The 22,202-nt window shown below is 44.2% G+C and overlaps 1 protein-coding gene across 1 annotated transcript; it reads right to left on the bottom strand.

The window, feature by feature from the left end:
- Positions 1-350: 350 nt before the first annotated feature.
- On the bottom strand, positions 351-18,430 carry SAMD10 (sterile alpha motif domain containing 10). The gene is made up of 6 exons (XM_063459457.1): positions 18,404-18,430; positions 17,873-18,143; positions 12,377-12,558; positions 10,813-10,981; positions 1,473-1,613; positions 351-1,393 (listed from the first exon to the last, which is right to left on the bottom strand). Exons 2-6 carry the CDS (start codon positions 17,955-17,957, stop codon positions 1,371-1,373), a joined length of 600 nt encoding a protein of 199 aa, XP_063315527.1. The 5' UTR covers positions 17,958-18,143; positions 18,404-18,430; the 3' UTR covers positions 351-1,370.
- Positions 18,431-22,202: the final 3,772 nt, after the last annotated feature.

Below are 22,202 nucleotides of genomic sequence, written 5' to 3'. Positions count from 1 at the left end.
CCAAATCAGTATTTCGCAATTCCTGATTTAATGAAAAGAAATCTTTTCCATCTTCACGTTACATTTTTAAGATTATAAAAAAAACTTTTAATGCTATCCTAAACTACTACCTATTTGTGATTCAATGTTTTTTCTATGTCTTTTCCACTTTGCGTAAAGCTGTTCCGGTAGTCAACAGAATGACCAGTCAAATCATGGAAGAATATTGGCATTTGATACACGGCCTAAATATTACACATACAGCATAATTCACTAAACTGTGAACTGTCGGGATTCAGGGTGATGTCACAGGGAATTTCACATTTTCGGCAAAACTGAGAACGTAGCTGAGAATTTTTACATTTTAGGTTATTCTCCTAAAATCCATTTTCGATTTCTGACAATTCAAACTTCATTAAATATCCCTGATGGTGACACTAAACAGCAAGTTGTGGTGGGTTGACAGCCACGTTGGTCTAATTTATAAATTTCCACTGTCAATTCACAACTTCCTGTTTAATGAAAAAATCAGCATTTGTGCGTATCACCAACACATAAATTATTTACAGACCTACAGTATATTGCATTGTTCGATTATAACATATGTACCCATGTACTAAATACTTATATTATATTATATTTAGCATGGCCTAAAACATTGGGTTATATCTACAGAATAAATTATATAATATGTAAAATAAGGTCCAGCTGTAACAAGCAGTGACCAATGACTCCCCCTGCAATAAATATTGTACGCATTATTGTATATACAATGTATCCCTTTCACTTTTTTTATACATATATATTGATTATATCTTTGTATTGCTAACAGGTGATTTTTAAGATATTTGTGTTTCCGTGGCTTATTTAGTGTATAATATCCAATGAAATGTTCATGTTAGTACATATGATATAGTTGTATAGCGCTCTGGACCAGCAGGCAGTGATGTCTTAAGACCATATGATCACCATTTTTGTCCCTTTTTTAAAATAAAAGAGTCTGAATCACATCTGGTGAAGGTCTTCAGCACCAGTGGATGACGATCTGCCCGGATAGGGATAATTATATTAATTATGAATGTTATACTTATGTGTCTCTCACGAAGGTAAGCAGCTGAACTTATGAAATAGCTTTCCATGGCGTTCTATGTTCCCATGTTTGTAGTGGCTTTGAGATGAATGGAGTGCATAGCCCATCCTGCTATAACCCACCCACGCAGGAAAGTCCACAGTGACTAGTCATGGAACTCCCGTTGATAGATGGTGGAGTTGAGGTGTCTTAATCTAAACCCAAACTTCACCTCTGCCACATTAGGTGCATGAGTTGGAGCAAGTCAGAGGGTCCCCAAGAGGTCTTGGGTATGCCCATCACAGTGTTTGACGAACCGTCTCTACGAGAAGTTCCCGAAGGAAGCTGAAAGGAAGGGAGAGAGGGGTGAGAAGTGAAATGTTGGAAAAGCAGAGCAAGAAAGAAAGGTTTGCTTTCTCGTTACCTTGACTGAGTAGTTGCAAGTTCCGAACCTCTTCTCGCACCTGAAGCTGCAGAACTTGCTGTAACACTTCCTGTCTTTGCGACTCGTGGATAATTCCCATACGTTGCAGCTTCTCAGCATTCAGCCTTAGCAGAGCTCGGCCTGAAATAGATTCAGAGACTGAGTGCAACGGTTTGATCTAATCAATGCTCTTAACATAGCCAACCCCTCAAAGACAGCGTATAAAGGTTAAACCACTTTTCATGACCTTCAATGTTGAGTTTAAATTAGAGCAAAAGGAAGTTGTCAAGATATGTTACCTCTCTCCAGCACGCCCACGTGGTGCGGCACTCAACGCTGACTCCTCTCAAAGGCAGATCGCATGTCCCACGCCGGCACGCCCCCTTTGATGACGCAATGCATACGTGCTGATGTCATTGTAGCGGAGAGCCGATCTTGCACAGCTATTCTCCACTAGAGATTCCAGTGAGGCTCAGGAACAAGGTGATGTTAAGTCCATAGGCAAGGTTTCCAGCAGGTAAAGTAATACAGCAGTATCCCCATCGCAATCCCAATAACTGGACGACACACAGTTTCAGGAGTAGACTGACAAGCTTTATTCCACAGTTCCTTATAAAGCCCTCTCCCATGCAAGGGAGGAGGTTCTAACACTTAAGACATTATCCAATCTCTAAGTAGTAACCTCCCACAGATCTCCTCCCCTCCTCTAGCATCATAATCCCCTTATTGTGTACACAGTTTTCCCCGAGTTTTGGATGTACCCTAAATACTTGGGGTACATCCACAAATCCAACATCCCCAGATAGCTCTATTCTGGGGGACCAACATACTTAAAAATTAGCCCATTCGGATGAATGGTTCGTGAGATATGGGGTTCCAAAGATTTGACCGACCGCATGGGTAAAGTATCCGAAAACAGTTCCATGCATTTTGGCCCTGCGGTTGGTCACAAACAAGGGAATGAAAACAGGCGAATTGCCTGTGTTATAGAGCCTGGAGAGGGTTTGAATGAATTCCCTTGTTTATGGGGCTCTTTCTACCGAACGGCGGGTCATTCGGTAGTTTCCATACGAATTTCTGGAAGTATGGAGGTCTCAGCGGTGTTTGCCTAGTCAAGTGTCCGATTTTAGTTCCAGACACTCGACGGCAAAACACCGCTGTTCGGTAGTTTAAGATGGCCGCCGCCACGTGTTTGTTTCCCGAATGGCGGCCACCCAGAGGACAAAGACCACACTGCACTGATTGCCAATTACCTGTTTGCAACATTGTTGCAAACGGTAATTGGAGGCACACTCATTCCTGGGTGGTCTGGTTGTTCGGTAGTTTAATTCCCTTGTTTTATTTGAATGATTCTACCGAACAACTAGAGGAATACAATTCTTTACATACATTTAACTGTCATTATACCCGGATACCATGCTTTCTATACATGTACATACACATTAAACCAGCCATATGACCAAATACACTTATTCTCATACATGTCGTGGGACAGCCGGTACCAATCCGCTACACTGCTCCCCCTTGCCCACAAGCCGGCATACACAGTCTGATCCAACACGGATCGGCTTGGGGATGTCCGGGGGCTCACGGATCATTTCTCTAAGTCAGTTTGTCTTGACAACCCGTCAGCATTTCCATTCTGCTTACCCGGCCGGTACTGGATATTAAAGTCAAAAGGCTGTAGCGCCAAACTCCAGCGCAGCAGCCTGGCGTTGTCTCCAGCCACCCGGTTCAGCCAGACTAACGGGTTGTGATCCGTGAGCAAGGAAAAGGGCTGTCCATATAAATAGGGTTGTAGCTTCTTTAGGGCCCACACCACAGCCAGGCATTCCTTTTCGATGGCGGCGTAGCTTACTTCTCGAGGTAACAGTTTGCGACTGATGTAAGCCACTGGATGTTCCCCGCCATCGGCCCCGACTTGACTCAGTACTGCCCCCAATCCAAACATAGAAGCGTCTGTGTGAACAAGAAAACGTTTAGTTGGATTGGGAGCTGCCAAGACAGGGGCATTTATCAGTGCATTTTTCAATTGTTGGAATGCCTGCTCACACTCCGGGGTCCAGTTTACTTGGCGGGGAAGGTTCTTACGGGTCAGGTCAGTGAGGGGTTTGGCCAGGGCGCTATAATTGGGAACAAACTTCCGGTAATACCCTGCTGTCCCTAGAAACGCTAAAACCTGGGTCTTAGTCCTAGGGGTGGGCCACTGGGCTACAGCCTCTACTTTGGCGGGTTCGGGTTTTTGTTTACCGCACCCTACTCTATGTCCCAGGTATTGTACCTCAGCCATGCCGATACTACACTTGGCCGGCTTCAAGGTCAGACCTGCTTCCCTTATCCTATCTAGTACAGCTCCGATGTGAGCTAAGTGTTCCTGCCACGTATTGCTAAAAATAGCAATATCGTCCAGGTAGGCACATGTATAGTCCTGGAATCCATCTAGGAGTCGATCCACCATCCTTTGGAAGGTGGCTGGGGCGTTTTTCATCCCAAATGGCATGACCTTAAACTGGTACAAGCCAAATGGGGTGACAAAGGCCGACTTCGGGATGGCGTCTGGGGCCAGGGGGATTTGCCAATACCCTTTACACAAGTCAATAGTGGTGAGGTATTGGCCCCTGGCCATTCTGTCCAGTAACTCGTCTATCCGGGGCATCGGATAGGCGTCAGATACAGTCTTCTCGTTCAATCTCCTATAGTCCACGCAGAAGCGGGTCGTACCGTCTCGCTTTGGTACGAGGACTACAGGAGATGCCCAAGGACTGTCTGAGGGTTCAATCACCCCCAGTTGGAGCATTTCGTCGATCTCCTTACGCATGTTTTCCCGTACCGCTTCTGGAATGCGGTATGGTGTCTGGCGCATGGGTAGTTGCCCTGGGGTCTCGACCCGGTGAGTTGCCAGAGGCGTGTATCCAGGTACATTAGAGAACGTGTCGCGTTTCTCTTCCAATAGTTGCTGTACCTCGATCCGCTCCTGTGGGCTCAGCCGATCTCCCAGCGTAACCTCCCCTAAATCTCCGGACAGCTGCCCATCCCCCAGCAAATCGGGGAGGGGTAAGCTGTCAAACTCTTCCGTGTTAGGGGCACAGATGGCGGTTACCTCCTCAGTACGCTCGTGGTAGGGCTTCAGCATGTTCACATGGAGCATGCGTCGCCCCCCAGTCCCTGTGCAGGGGCCGATAATATAGGTGGTATCGCATCTTTGCTCCACCACATTATATGGGCCCTGCCAGGCGGCCTGTAACTTATCATGTCGGACAGGTTTTAAAATTACTACCTTCTGCCCGACCTGAAAGCTACGGTCCCTGGCTCCCCGATCATACCATGTACGCTGGCGGGTCTGGGCCTCCTGAAGGTTTTCCCGTACCGTCTTGGTCAACGCTTCTAGGCGGTCCCGAAAGGCCAACACATATGGTAGGATGGGAGTGCCATCTGTGCTCCGGTCTCCCTCCCAATGCTCTCTAATAAGATCCAATGGGCCTCGGACCCTCCTTCCAAACAATAATTCAAACGGGGAGAACCCTGTGGATTCCTGCGGCACCTCCCGGTATGCAAATAGGAGGTGCGGCAGGAATCGTTCCCAGTCCTTGTGGGTCTCTGCGAAGGTTCGGAGCATCTGCTTCAAGGTACCATTGAATCGTTCGCAGAGCCCGTTCGTCTGGGGGTGGTAAGGGGCGCTGATAATAGGCTTAATGCCACAGATCCTCCAGAGGTGTTGGGTGAATTCTGCGGTAAACTGGGTACCCTGATCCGAGATAATCTCCCTGGGTAATCCCATCCGGGAGAATATCCGCATGAGGGCATCCGCGACCGTCTCAGCGTGGATGTTGGTCAGAGCCACTGCTTCTGGATACCTGGTGGCATAATCTACGACCGTTAAAATATACCGTTTTCCTGACGGGCTAACTTTATTGAGGGGGCCTATCAGATCCACCGCTATTCGGCTAAAAGGTTCCTCTATTATGGGTAAGGGGTGAAGTTTAGCCTTCCTGCGATCCCCCCTTTTTCCCACTCTCTGGCAGGTATCGCAAGTCGTGCAATATCTGCGTACTTCCTGGCTAATCCCTGGCCAGAAGAAACTCTGGGTTAGTCTGTACCTGGTGCGACTAACCCCTAGATGTCAAGTTAGCGGAATATCATGCGCTATCCGGAGTAATTCAGCCCGGTACCGCTGTGGTACCACTAATTGTCTCCTCGCTATCGGGTCTAACCCCGTAATCTGTTTGGTTGTTTCCCTGTATAAAAGTTGTTTATCCCAGATAAACTTCTCTTCCTCCGCCCCGGGGGAACCCGTGCCAACCTTGTCCCTATACACCTGAAGCGTGGGGTCTGTTGCGACTTCAGCTACAAATTCATTAGGTGGAGCCCAGGGGACACATTCTAGAGGGGGGGTAGGGTTGCTTACCTGGACCTCCGGCAGTGTGTTGTGGTCCTGGGTGCGGGCCTGTTGTCGGGTGACTACAGGGTTGACCTCTCCTGTGGTGGGTGACTGGGGCTCAAAAGCAGAAGTGAGCCTCCCCAGATCGTTCCCCAATAAAACCTCCGCCGGTAAATGTGGCATCAACCCCACCTCCACTTCCCCTGCCCCCGCTCCCCAATGTAAATGTACCCTTGCTGTAGGTAGCCGGTACACTGCTCCCCCAGCTACCCGGACGGCAACAGTTTTGTTCAGTTTTGCCTGATCTGAAATCAGGTGGCTCTGTACCAAAGTGATGGTGGCTCCCGAATCTCGTAATCCCCGGACTGCTGTACCATTCAGATATACCGTCTGTCGATGGTGCCGTAGATTATCCACATTGGCCTGGACCGGATCTGCCTCGTGCAGTACCTCCCATTGTTCCACAGTAGTAATGGGGACTGCGGAACCATATGGGGTGGTGACTAGGTCCTGGTAGTGGTGGGCTGCGGCCGCCCTGGGTGGAGGTGGGCCTGGACGAATCCAGGTGGAACGGTCCCGTAGCTGTGGGCATTCCCTTTTATAATGTCCCCACTTCTGGCAGTGATGACAGGGGCCAGCGGTGGGTTGTCGGAACCGGGGCTGTGCAGCGGGTGGTGGAGGTGGTGGTAGCGGTCTCGGTGGAGCTGGGGTGTAGTTGTTTCCCCCGAATGTTTTAAAGGTTGCTTTTGGAGCTGCAGGTTTTTGTGACCTGCGTGCATCCAGGTAGTCATCCGCTTTCCTAGCCGCCTCGGTAAGGGAAGTAGGGTTTCTGTCCCTTACCCATTCCTGGACCTCATTGGTTACTCCCTCATAGAACTGCTCCATCAGCAACATTTGTATTACATCCTCCATAGAACGTGCCTTGCTAGCTTGCACCCACCCGAGCGCTGCCCCCTGTAATCGGCATGCCCACTCTGTGTGCGAGTCCTTCTCTGTTTTCTTTAGATCCCGGAACCTCCGCCGGTATGCCTCGGGTGTTATAGCATACCTGGCGAGTATAATTTCTTTCACTTTACTGTAATTCCTTATTTCGTCATTAGGTACAGTCCGATATGCCTCTGCTGCCCTCCCGGTTAACCTTCCGGCCAAAATAGGTACCCAGTCCTCTGCGTTAATTTTATGCAGTGCACACAGTCTTTCAAAGTCTTGCAGGAAAGCGTCTATATCTTCCTCTGCCTCCACATATGTTTTAAAAGCCTGGTATGGTATTTTAGGCTTACCTTCCTGTGGCACATTAATTGCAGAGCTTTGTTCTGGTGCCTGTGTCCTTAGGATGAATTCTTGTACCTCGGCCATTGTCCTGGTAACAATTTCTGTTGGGGGGTTTTCCCCATAAAAGGATAGCCTGAACTGAACCTGCCTCTGGAATTCCGATCCTTGTGGTGTTCCTCCCGGCTCCCTCTGTGCCGGAACTGAATCGCCCTCCATTCTGTACTCTGCCATGAGTTCTGTAACAAGTACTGCTTTCTTCTTATTGCTGGCTTGTATACCCCTTGCCTCTAGGAGGTCCTTTAGCGTGGAGCGCTTTAGCGCAGAAAAATCAATCTCCATCCGTACTCCATTTACGCTTGTTCCTCTGTGAGTTTGGATCCCAGCGCTGCCAACCAATGTAGCGGAGAGCCGATCTTGCACAGCTATTCTCCACTAGAGATTCCAGTGAGGCTCAGGAACAAGGTGATGTTAAGTCCATAGGCAAGGTTTCCAGCAGGTAAAGTAATACAGCAGTATCCCCATCGCAATCCCAATAACTGGACGACACACAGTTTCAGGAGTAGACTGACAAGCTTTATTCCACAGTTCCTTATAAAGCCCTCTCCCATGCAAGGGAGGAGGTTCTAACACTTAAGACATTATCCAATCTCTAAGTAGTAACCTCCCACAGATCTCCTCCCCTCCTCTAGCATCATAATCCCCTTATTGTGTACACAGTTTTCCCCGAGTTTTGGATGTACCCTAAATACTTGGGGTACATCCACAAATCCAACATCCCCAGATAGCTCTATTCTGGGGGACCAACATACTTAAAAATTAGCCCATTCGGATGAATGGTTCGTGAGATATGGGGTTCCAAAGATTTGACCGACCGCATGGGTAAAGTATCCGAAAACAGTTCCATGCATTTTGGCCCTGCGGTCGGTCACAAACAAGGGAATGAAAACAGGCGAATTGCCTGTGTTATAGAGCCTGGAGAGGGTTTGAATGAATTCCCTTGTTTATGGGGCTCTTTCTACCGAACGGCGGGTCATTCGGTAGTTTCCATACGAATTTCTGGAAGTATGGAGGTCTCAGCGGTGTTTGCCTAGTCAAGTGTCCGATTTTAGTTCCAGACACTCGACGGCAAAACACAGCTGTTCGGTAGTTTAAGATGGCCGCCGCCACGTGTTTGTTTCCCGAATGGCGGCCACCCAGAGGACAAAGACCACACTGCACTGATTGCCAATTACCTGTTTGCAACATTGTTGCAAACGGTAATTGGAGGCACACTCATTCCTGGGTGGTCTGGTTGTTCGGTAGTTTCATTCCCTTGTTTTATTTGAATGATTCTACCGAACAACTAGAGGAATACAATTCTTTACATACATTTAACTGTCATTATACCCGGATACCATGCTTTCTATACATGTACATACACATTAAACCAGCCATATGACCAAATACACTTATTCTCATACATGTCGTGGGACAGCCGGTACCAATCCGCTACAGTCATTATGTCGATGATGCGATCCTGCCTCATCTGTACCGGCCCAGAACGTTTTAGGGGCGTGGCCTTAAAGCAAAAGACGCTCCCTTATAGAAAGGACACCTTTTGCTTTGTTCTTCTCCCTATTGTGGTTCCTAGTGTGCCCTATGATGCTACTTGATAATTCTCTGCGATTTCTTGGTATATTGTCACTTGACTCGGCTTGGCTATTGACTCTTCTGTTCTCTGGTTTCTTGACTCGGCTTGTATCTTGATTTTTCTCCTTTCTGGTATCCTGACCCGGCTATTCCTGTATCGCTCTACTGATCTCTGGCATCCTGACTTTTGGCTATTCCCTGACTACTCTTTTCTGACTACGTTAGACCGGACATTCTAGGGATCGGCAATACGTTTTTAGGTGTTCTGTGGGTTTACATACTGCATGTTGGGTTTTTACGCAACCCTTATAGAAGTAAATGCACTAAAGGAATTGAAGAATGCTCAGGATGTGTATAAGGCTAACACAGTAAAGGAATTAAAGAATGCTGGGGATGTGTATAAGGCTAACACAGTAAAGGAATTAAAGAATGCTGGGGATGTGTATAAGGCTAACACAGTAAAGGAATTAAAGAATGCTCGGGATGTGTATAAGGCTAACACAGTAAAGGAATTAAAGAATGCTGGGGATGTGTATAAGGCTAACACAGTAAAGGAATTAAAGAATGATCTGGATGTGTATAAGGCTAACACAGTAAAGGAACTAAAGAATGCTGGGGATGTGTATAAGGCTAACACAGTAAAGGAATTAAAGAATGCTCAGGATATGTATAAGATTAACGCAGTAAAGGAATCGAAGAATGCTTGGGATGTTTATAAGGCTAACACAGTAAAAGAATTGAAGAATGCTCGGGATGTGTATAAGGCTGGCGCAGTAAAGGAATTGAAGAATGCTCAGGATGTGTATAAGGCTAACACAGTAAAGGAATTAAAGAATGCTGGAGATGTGTATAAGGCTAACACAGTAAAGGAATTGAATGCTCGGGATGTGTTTAAGGCTGGCGCAGTAAAGGAATTGAAGAATGCTCAGGATGTGTATAAGGCTAACACAGTAAAGGAATTAAAGAATGCTGGGGATGTGTATAAGGCTAACACAGTAAAGGAATTGAAGAATGCTCGGGATGTGTATAAGGCTAACACAGTAACAGAATTGAAAAATGCTCAGGATGTGTATGAGGCTAATGCATTCAGACATACAGACATCAAATCAGACATACAGCACTCATTGTAATCAGACAGCACTCAATGTAAACAGACAGACAGCACTCATTGTAATCAGACAACACTCACTGTAATCAAACAAACAGCAGTATTTTACAGACAGTATTTTACAGACACACACGCAACTGTCAGCATTGGGAGATGATTGCAATACCCCATTCTCTCTTTCTTGGTGTCTCTCCCTCCCATCCTTCATTCTCCTCCCAGCCCCCCTCTTCTCTATCCGTCTCCTTTCCCCCAGGGGGTGAATTCCCTTCTCTCTGTGCTTTAGCTGCGCCGTACATTAAGTCTTTTAGTCTGCGTAGCTCCAGGGGCTGATTTTCATGCTGGTGTGTGTATTAAGGAGGACAGTGCACAGAAAGGATATTCTTAAAAACAATATGTTCTCTTTCCATCTCCGAGCATGTGATACAGGAGAGAAATAAAACTGGCTCGCTTATGATAAATGTGTTTGTTACTTGATCTCCAAATTCTCCGGCAGATTATAAATCGTTTTTTTTTCTCACCGTTAACAAGATCTCACCTAACATCTTAGGTTCTATCAGCCCACTGCAGTACTTACTTTAACACTCTGTCACGGCATGTTTTTTTCCATATATACTGCTGATAGAGTGAAACTCTGTAAATTACATGCAAGACAGCACGAGAAAAACGCAAAGAATGATAAATGTTCAGGAACGGATAAGAAAAGGCCTTTTTGCTTTGCCAGTATGTGCGGCAATGTGATTAACATATTGTTTAAGGACATTGGTGGCATTAGTGGATAAATTGGGCCAGAAGACAAACAGAAAGGTTTGTGCACTAAAAATCAGAATTTTTGGAAAATGGGAGTTGAAATTTAAAATAGCCATGCTGGAAAAAAATCTGATTAAGAGAATGTTTGCAATTCGGTAACACACAGAGGAGAGAACGGATACATTAATCATCTATTGGCCACGTACCTGTAATTGCATGATGGGAGAAAGCTTCGACGTACGTGAGATAATTGTGTGGACAATACTTCTTTAACCACTTGCACACATCCTGTTGGGTCCACAGCACAACCGGTTTGGAGAGACAGCTGAAGGATGGGCTGGTATGGTAGATGCCATACTGATCATTGGACCTGACCTGTTTGGAGAGAATTATGGTCACCAATAAAGCTCACTCCTAATTAGTTAAAGCCCTCTGTGATAAGAAACCTAGTGCCTTCTACAGAACTGCAGATGTTCTCTTCCCAAACGGCAGTACCATTACCTGACTTTCCTAGACACTCAACTGTGTTAAGTCAATGCACATCATTCCACCTTTTAATAAATGATCCAGTGGACCGCACCATGACATTTCTCTATGGGAGATTTGCTACTTGGCTAAATGAATGCAGAGCATTGCACCTTGAAATGTTATTTCCCGCAGTGCTTTGTGACCTGCCCGTATATCTCCTGCACAGCAGCGCTGTTTTGTAGACACAGTAACTGCAGGCTGATAATTGTTCTTTATTACAGAGCAGCCCAATCGTAATGCCCAAGAAGAGCAATTACTGCAGATTTACAAGGGTTACTGAGTCCCGCTGATAACAATTCCCAATTAGTCTGACTACCCAAGAAGGTCACACATGAAGGGGTCTGCAGGACAGCCGCATAATAATTCCAAGCACTGGGTGTGCTGTTCTAGGTATCTGATGTCTAACTGGTGATACTCAAAGTGCATTTTAGGTACTTCTCACGTTAAACCAAGACAAAAACTCCCATGATGCTTTGTCAAACGTAAAGTGTTACTCCAACCATAAAAATAGTGTTTTCATAAAACACTGTTTTTGGTTAGAATAACCCTTACTGTGCTGGTCTGTCCTCCCCCAATTAAATTTAAAGAAAAGATAAAATAAAGATAAAACTCAGTTCTGTTTTAGTGCCAAGACCAAGTCCTTGCTGCAGTAGGATAGATGCCAAGGAAGGCAGGCTGAGGGGAGGAAGACGGGGGCATTTTTGGACACCTGCCACCAGTATTCTGTTTGTCTGACGTCAGATGTCCAAATGCACAGAATGCACATTTACCACCAGAAACTCTTGTTCTGGGCTGACTAATGACCCCCCCCCCCCCCCGTGACGCTACCAGAGGTGGAGTTACACTCCAGGAGAAGAGGGGTTAAACTCAGTACGTGCAGCATTTCAAAGAATAACACCGCCCATACAGACTCCATGCACTGTGACCACTTCAAATCACTGAGGAGTGCTTGGCCCCTTTAAATGGACATTTCAAACACTAGAACAGCGTTTTGCAGTATTGGTGCTTTAAATGTGAATTTAAAGAGTTAGCCAACCAGGGAGAGGCAGCCAGGTACATTATGGGAAATATGGACTTCTAATCAAAGTAGACCGCCCTAATTGTTTACCACTTTTTAGAATAGAATACTTCCATGAATTTCCCTCATTATGTCAGTGCCAATGTATTATCGAATGTGACGTAGTTTGAATTTTTATCAACAAATCCCTGGAAAACCTCAAACAGGCAATAAGGATTTAATACCTGGGTAACTTCTGTTCCTGGCTGTTTAAGAAGTTTGATGACCCTCCCTCCTGTCGCCCTTTGACCTCTGCCATCGTGCCAGGTTAAGCTGCTGCCCATTTCCCGTCTCAAGCGATGGTTTAAGTTCTCAGCCGACACCGTGTGCTCGAGAAGGTTTCGGCAAAATCTGAAGTGAGCGGTGGCTGCAATGGGGAAAAAAAATAATGCCTCACAATATAGTAGGGGTTATTCACCAAAGACAGAATTGCCATGTACTGAAAATCGGATTGCATATTTAAAGTATAGACAGGCAATCTGTGACTGTATATGAAATGGAAAATGTCCATAGATTGGCTATTAAGTCCACAATTCTGCAATTGGGATTATAACTTGCTAATATGCGAAGTATAGCGGATAAATCCCACCGATTCCCACTTGTTATGACGTGTCATGGAATAATATGTAAGGTCAATAATATATTGAGGTCACTGTATGGTGGTAATATGGTTATGACATCACTAGACCGTATGGTACGGACATCACTATATGCTCGAGGTCAATATATGGTGGCCAAATGGTTATGACATCTCTCGATTTATTAGGTTAAATGGCGCCACTTATGAGGTCATAAATGATGGTGATAAAAGTTAACTTATGACATCATACAGTGTTGCTATTTATATAAGTGATTTTGCGTATATCCAGCACATGCAAAATAACTAGTAACATTATGAGGTCATTGCATAAAGATGTGGTACATTTAAATTGTTATTCTATAAAGTGGTGGTATGATCATGACTTCACTACATGTGTGAGGTCACTATATACAATACTGATACAGCTAAGTAATCATTACATATGTGAGGTCACTATATACAATGCTGATACGGTTAAGTAATCGCTAAATGAGTGAGATCACTTTACACAATGCTGGTAAAGTTAAGTAATCACTACATGTATGAGGTCACTATACAGAATGCTGGTACAGCTTAGTAATCATTACACTTGTGAGGTCACTATATAGGATCCTGATACAGTTAAGTAATCACTACATGTATGAGGTCACTATATACAATGCTGGTACAGTTAAGTAAGCATTATATGTGTGAGGTCACTATATAGGATGATACAATATAGGATGCTGACACAGTTAAGTAATCATTACATGTTTGAGGTCACTATATGCACTGATGACATCACTAATAAACACGTCATATAAACATTGCTCAGGTCACTATGCACAATGCACATATGGATAAATCTTTAACACATGTGTGAGGTCACCATGCACAAAGCAGATATACCATCACTACATGTTTGAGGTCACTGCTAATATGGTTATGTCATTATTATATGAATCAGGTCGCATAACATAACAATAAATGGTTATGTTCTTAAATTAGCGACGTCAGTATTACAATGCTGACAAAGTTACATAATTTAATAATTTTGGATAAGCTCTTCAGATGATTTAATATTTTGAAAAAGATTTTTTTATTTTTTTTCATTTATTGATATATCTTTTACATATGATAAATATTCTAAAATGTGGTAAAAATCCTTTAAAAAGCTTATCCACAAAAATGAAATCAAGGCCCTTGTATGAGGGAGGTCACTACAAACGATGGTCTTTTATTTGCTATGGTATTTAGTAAACGAAGACAAATGCAAAGAGATATATCCCACGGTATGCTGTCAACAGAAACACAAATGCAATCCTACAAGACATATTGTCATTTTTATTTGTGCAAAACACTTAGAAATGTTTATACACAGAGCAAACGCTGTCAGAAAGCAGAAAATCACTGTTCGTGCACACTGGTTGTAACGATCGCTCGCAGCACACTCACAGCCGCCCAGTGACATATCAATCTGTGCGCAACTCATCTGGTTCTTACTGTGCTCGCCCCAGTTCAAAGACACCAGCATTCTGCGCTCACTACCCGATGCCTACAAACTGTGCCCACTACACACTAACAGCTGCTTAAACACTGTCCGTCCAGTACACCACTCGCAGCTCACACACAGTCCAAAAACCACACAAAACTCTGCTCAGGAATTAAAATATACAAAATGATCTAGGTCCTTAGCTCCACCCCTTGTTTCAAGAGGAATAGAGTGTCAATCTACCAGGAAGTGTGCAGTTGTACTGCTCCCATAATCCCCATATATGGTGTTTTCTCGTTGAAGGGAATGGGACAACTAGTTGCTTTGCATGGAAATTGGGTTAAAAAATTTGCAAATAAAATTGCATTCTCCTCGTCCAGTACATGTGCCATAGATGCACTAGAGAATACAAAAGCAAACAAAAGCAAATAAGGCTATACAAGCGATATAAGCTAAAAGGGAGGGATAGCACATCAAAGAGAATACAACCTTAAAACGGGCCGGGATCTTTCCAGATCTAAAACATAAATACAGTAAAATATGGTGAAGTATGAATGGACAAGGGGGTGGGTGTCCAGGAGGTAGAGAACTTACAAAAGGTATAGATTTTCTGCGCTTATCTCCCTTTCGGGTGTTTGTAGCCAATCAATGTGTAGAACAAACGATAGATTTTCCTCCAAAATGGTAAAATCCTCAGTATGGACAGAAAAGAGAGATATACATAGAGTAGTACTGTATAAAAATATCAAAATTTAATCACACTGATTGCACTTACATTCAGGTAACAATCAGCAAGCATGTCTCCACTAACAAGTGGACCGAGATGTCAAATAGGATCAATGATGCAGATGATGAAACAACTGGTCGTACCATATGAAGTGCTAAAACAAATACATACAATAATAAAATAATATAATGAGAATACTCAGTCCAACGCGTTTCGTCTTGTGTAGACTTCTTCAGGGATAAGGACTTGAACTGAGTATTCTCATTATATTATTTTATTATTGTATGTATTTGTTTTAGCACTTCATATGGTACGACCAGTTGTTTCATCATCTGCATCATTGATCCTATTTGACATCTCGGTCCACTTGTTAGTGGAGACATGCTTGCTGATTGTTACCTGAATGTAAGTGCAATCAGTGTGATTAAATTTTGATATTTTTATACAGTACTACTCTATGTATATCTCTCTTTTCTGTCCATACTGAGGATTTTACCATTTTGGAGGAAAATCTATCGTTTGTTCTACACATTGATTGGCTACAAACACCCGAAAGGGAGATAAGCGCAGAAAACCTATACCTTTTGTAAGTTCTCTACCTCCTGGACACCCACCCCCTTGTCCATTCATACTTCACCATATTTTACTGTATTTATGTTTTAGATCTGGAAAGATCCCGGCCCGTTTTAAGGTTGTATTCTCTTTGATGTGCTATCCCTCCCTTTTAGCTTATATCGCTTGTATAGCCTTATTTGCTTTTGTTTGCTTTTGTATTCTGTATTGCTGAGTGAGTGAGGTACACTCTTGGTGATAGCACATTTTCGATTTTTGGATTAACGCTATAGTACACACCTTTTGTATAGATGCACTAGGCCTCATTCGCTAGCATGAGAGGTGTTGTGACAAACAGCTACTGGCCGCTGAACCATTGTCACCTGAAACACACTACCCTCTGCTTACACACACAGAGTTCACACACACTTAGTTTACACACCGAGCTCACACACACTGAGCTCAAACAAACACCAAGCTCACAAACACCGAGCTCACACACACTGAGCTCACACACACACACCGAGCTCACACACACACACACCGAGCTCACACACACACACCGAGCTTACACACTGAGCTCACACACCGAGCTCACACACACTGAGCTCAAACAAACACCAAGCTCACAAACACCGAGCTCACACACACCGAGCTCACACACACACACCAAGCTCACACACACACACCGAGCTCACACACACACTGAGCTCACACACACACACCGAGCTTACACACTGAGCTCACACAACGAGCTCACACACTGAGTTTACACACCGAGCTCACACACTGTTACCTGATGTTTTCAGCTCACATAATGCTCACACTCCCACACTGCCTTCTGCTCACACTCAGCCTGCCCTCTGCTCACACTCAGCCATAAACTCACATTGCCTCTGCTCACACTCACACAATAACATAAATAACACACTGCCACCTGCTTACACTCACCTATTGACATAAACACATACTAAACTCAGGCAATGCAATAGCACAAACTGCCATCTGCTCACACTCATATATTTCTATAAACACACACACACACACTATCTCTGTTTACATTCACACAATGCCATAAACACACACTACCCACCACTTGCTTAAAATGACACACTGGCCTCTGTTCACACTTACACACTACCTCCTCCTCACACAATGCCATAAATACACACTGCCCTGTGCACATCCATCCTATAATACCACCAGCTCACACTCACATAATGCCAACAAACACACACCACCACTGTTACACTCACTCTATGCTCACACAATCACACTCTGCTCACACTCAAACTGTCATTAATACAAGCTTTCACCTGTTCACACTCTGCCCCTTGCTCACACAATCACACACTGCTCACACTCACAGAATGCCCTCTGCTCACACTTACACAATGCCATAAACACACATTACCCCTGCTCACACTCACACAATACCATAATAAACACACTACCCCTGCTCACACTTACACAATACTATAAATAACACACTACCCCTGCTTACACAATACTATAAATAACACACTACCCCTGCTTACACAATACTATAAATAACACACTACCTCTGCTCACACTTACAAAATACTATAAATAACACACTACCTCTGCTCACACTTACACAATACTATAAATAACACACTACCACCTGCTCACACTCACCCTCTGCCATAAACACACACAACCCCCTGCTCACACTTACCCTCTGCTACACAATTACACTCTGCTCACACTATGCCATATATACACAATTTTGCCTGCTCTCACTTTGCCCCCTGCTCACACTCACACAATGTCATAAACACACACTCACCCTCTGCTCACACTCACACAAAGCCATAGACACACTCACCCTCTGCTCACACTCACACAATGCCATAAACACACACTCACACAATGCCATAGACACACACTCACCCTCTGCTCACACTCACACAATGCCATAAACACACACTCACCCTCTGCTCATACTCACACAATGCCATAAACACACACTCACCCTCTGCTCACACTCACACAATGCCATAAACACGCACTCACCCTCTGCTCATACTCACACAATGCCATAGACACACACTCATCCTCTGCTCACACTCCCATACCCCCTGCCATACACACTCATCCTCTGCTCACACTCCCATACCCCCTGCCATACACACTCCCATACCCTCTGCTCACACTCCCATACCCCCTGCCGTACACACTCACACTTTGTTCACACTCCCATGCCCCCTGCCATACACACTCCCATACCCTCTGCTCACACTCCCATACCCCCTGCCATACACACTCACACTCCCATACCCCCTGCCATACACACTCACACTCCCATACCCCGTGCCATACACACTCACCCTCCATGGTGCCCCTCTCCGGGCTGTAGTCCGGTCTCCTGGCCGGCTCCCTCTCACTGATTCGGGCTCCAAGGTCAGCGAACATCGGGCAGGGAGGGGAGGCTGCGCGGTGCCTCCTCCAGCTCACACCGAGGGCAAAGGGAGGGAGGGAGACACCGGCTGTGAGTGCTCTCCGGGGCCCCGGCTGGCTCTGGCTGTGTCCACCGACACCACTGGGCACATGCTCTGCTCTGCCTATACAAAATGCTCTGCTCTGCCTACACAAAATGCTCTGCTTTGCCTATATCAGATGTGCTGCTCTGTCTACTCAAAATGCTCTGCTCTGCCTACACAAGATTCTCTGCTCTGTCTACAGGAGATGCTCTGCTCAGTGCATGGGTGACAGGGTCTTTCTAGATTAGATGGTCTGCCTACATCAGATGCTCTGCTCTGCCTACATGACATGCTCTGTCTACAGAAGATGCTCTGCTCTGCCTACAGGAGATGCTCTGCTAAGTGCATGGGTGAGAGGGTCTCTCTAGATGAGATGACCTGCCTATATCAGATGCTCTGCTCAGTTCATGGCTGAGGGGGTCTCTCTAGATGAGATGCTCTGTTTAGTGCATGAATGAGAGGCTGCCCCTCTATTTAAATGAGATGCTTTGCTCTGCTTTGTTTACATGGAATGCTCTGCTCTGTGTGTTTACATGAGTTGCTCTGCTCTGTGTTTACATGGAATGCTCTGCTCTGTTTGTTTACATGAGATGCTCTGCTTTGCGTGTTTACATGGAATGCTCTGCTCTGTGTGTTTACATGAGTTGCTCTGCTCTGTGTGTTTACATGAGTTGCTCTGCTCTGTGTGTTTACATGGGTTGCTCTGCTCTGTTTACATGAAATGCCCTGCTCTGTTTGTTTACATGAAATGCTCTGCTCTGTTTGTTTACATGAAATGCTCTGCTCTGTTTGTTTACATGGAATGTTCTTCTCTGTGTGTTTACATGGAGTGCTCTGCTCAGTGTCTTTACGTGAAATGCTCTGCTTCGCACATGGGTGACATGTTCTGTCTTTCTGTCTACATTAACTGCTCAGTGCATGAATGAAAGTTTCCTAATCCACAACTGAACTAACCAATTCATCTTGAAAATAAAAGCAAATTCATTCATTCAAGTGAGAATTAAACTTTCCAGTTTTGTTTTATCTCGATGATTCGGTTCCTTTATGAGTGAACCACATTTTGCTTGCCTAAGTGAGACTAACATTATGTGGAGCAATTTGCCATGCTCCAGGAATTAACATTAAATGGAGTCAAAAAACAGAATTTATGAGAACACTGAGAATGGCCAAAAACTAAGTAGCTTTCTCATTGGTTAGTTCCCACTCAGGTCTCATTACGGAGAGAGCCCATAGAACTTGCTTATAAGACTGATCTCACCTACAGGAGCAGTCCATATTTGAAATGCCAGAACGAGAGATGCAGGAACCACTGACAGCCATTTTTGCTTTCATTGGGCCTTGTCAGTGAGGTGTAGCGAATACCCTTCTTGGCACAGGGAGAAAGGGGTCCACGTCTGGGGTACACTTTTCACTTAGGAGACTTTGGTTATATACAAACCAGCCAAAAAATTAATCTATGATTAGGATTTATTTATATAATTTAAAGTCTCCATCGAAAACCACTATTGGCGTTAATAGGCTGGGGTGTATGTTCTGTTCAGGGAATGTAAGTTGCACTCCTGAGCGGAGACCGTGGAGTGGGATTTATTGCAGGGTCCCAGACTTTGAGTAGGATTCGTTGCAGTGTCATAAGGTCATTATACCCCTTACTCTAAAGTAACTCACATCCTATGGAGTGCCCAAATGACTCCTGCAAGCTCCAAAATGCACAGTTCCAAAATATGTGATCAATCCATATCCTGTGCTGATAGAGATCTTGCTACAGGAGGTTAATTCGCCCCCTGCTCGCAGATCGCTGTGTCAATGCAGAGCTCTGTGGGGGCTCAATGTTTGAGGCTGGGGGAGGGGAGTCACGTCTGTTGCATTAGCCCTGTGCCCTGAGGCCTGAGTGGAGACGTGTCGAGGACAATCTGGCAGGGCACGCACGTTACATGAAAATAAACAACCATACACAATTTCCAGATGATATTACCCATTATACTTATACACAGGTGTGTATCACCCAACATACTTATACACAGGTGCTGTTTATGACATCTACCATTATACCAGTGTTTATCACTCAGTGCAAATATACCGGTGTATTTTATTAAGTACATGCATATACACGTCTGCATCATGCATGTGTCACCAAATATAATATATGCAGTGTTTATTACCCAGTGTAAACGTATACAGGTGTTTATAACCCAGTGTAAACATATACAAGTGTGTATTACCCAGTGTAAACGTATACAGGTGCGTATTACCTATTGTATACATCTACAGGTGTGTATTATCCAATGTAAACATCTACAGGTGTGCAATACCCAATGTAAACATATACAGATGTATATTACACAATGTAAACATACACAGGTGTGCAATACCCAATGTAAACATATACAGATGTATATTACCCAATGTAAACATACACAGGTGTGCAATACCCAATGTAAACATATACATATGTATATTACCCAATGTAAACATACACAGGTGTGCATTACCCAATGTAAACATATACAGATGTATATTACCCAATGTAAACATATGCAGGTGTGCATTACCCAATGTATACATATACAGGTGTGTATTGCCCAATGTAAACATATACAGTTGTGTATTACCCAATGTAAACATCTACAGGTGTGCATTACCCAATGTAAACCTATACAGGTGTGCATTACTCAAAGTAAACATATACAGGTGTGTATTGCCCAATGTAAATGTATATAGATGTGTATTACCCATTGTAAACATCTATAGGTGTGTAATACCCAATGTGCCAATATACATATTGTATTACCAAATACATTTATATACCTGTGTAGTATGCAGGTATGTACAACAGGTATGTATTACCAAATGTACCCATAAACTGATATATTTGACAATATCGCCCAGTGCCCCCACGAGCGTTTACTACCCAATATAGCCATATACAGGTATGTATTACCCAATGTAGCAATATACCAAGGTACACCTTTGCCACATGCACTCATATACAGGTATGTATTACCTGTTGTACTTGAATAGATATTAATTATCCAATATACCTATATACATGCTCATCGCAGTAACCATGTTACAACAAAATGGAGATTGTTTGACCAGGTGATGTCATTTTTAAGGTGTACAGTTTTGGGAATCACTCTAACTTTATATTCTTGATCTTGGCTGGGACTAATTTGAAAAACCAAATGAATTGCATCTGCTTCTGCGTTCAATGTGTTGTACATCTAGAGATTTCCATTTGCAGTGCATGCGCCTCCTATAAAGAGTGATTGAGTATTTTGGGCCTTTCTGCCGGCTCTGTAACCTTTTCTCATTAATCAGGTGTTTTCGTCCCCAGATCTGCTGGTCGCTGGATATTTTTTGTTTATCGCTCTATTCCCTGCAAAGTCAAGACTAATGCATACAAATCCAAAGGATGTCTCTGAGATGCCCTCTCACATCTGGCGCCAACAATCATACCACTGACAAGGTGAATTATATCACACGTCTTGCTCTGATACAAAGTACAGAATCAGAGATGCCGTTCTGCAGCTGCATAACGCTCTGCACAGATATGCTAAGTATTGCTCTGCACCTACACACTTAACTGCAGATACAAATGTATAGGCATGGCTACCCATCCCCTAGTGGGTTAAGGCTGCCTGGCATTGAGCCCTGCTAATTCTGTGGTATGTCTGTGAGAGTTAGGCCTGGCAGAGACCCACAACACTCAGTGACCTCTGCAGAATGGCCACAATCCTGGCATTGTCCCTTCTCACTGTGCCCTGTGTCTGAAATCTTTGCTGGGTCTCCAGAGGGAATGTTAATTTGAGTAAAAAGACAAGAATCGGAAATAAGAGAATAATGCATCTAGCCTTCGCACTCAACATCCTCAAATATACAGTGCACACTCAGCAACACACGCTGCATACTTACACAGCACATTCACACACATACACTACAACTGCATACACACATAAAACCCTCATATATAAAGAATTCTATCAAAAAGATATATTGGGTACTTATACACTACATTCATATACAGTATACTCACACACAAAAACACACTGCACCCCGAAACACACAATGCATACACCCCCCCTTTATATGTAGAGGGCACCCTAAAAATAATTACATACCAAGTACGTTCAAGTAGTACATTACATTCATTCTCATACACAGACACACACTATATATT

This window comes from Pelobates fuscus, chromosome 6, assembly GCF_036172605.1.
Source record: "Pelobates fuscus isolate aPelFus1 chromosome 6, aPelFus1.pri, whole genome shotgun sequence".
Lineage (NCBI taxonomy): Eukaryota > Metazoa > Chordata > Amphibia > Anura > Pelobatidae > Pelobates > Pelobates fuscus.
Note: the sequence above shows the minus strand (reverse complement) of the source record. Positions and strands in the feature narration are given on the sequence as shown.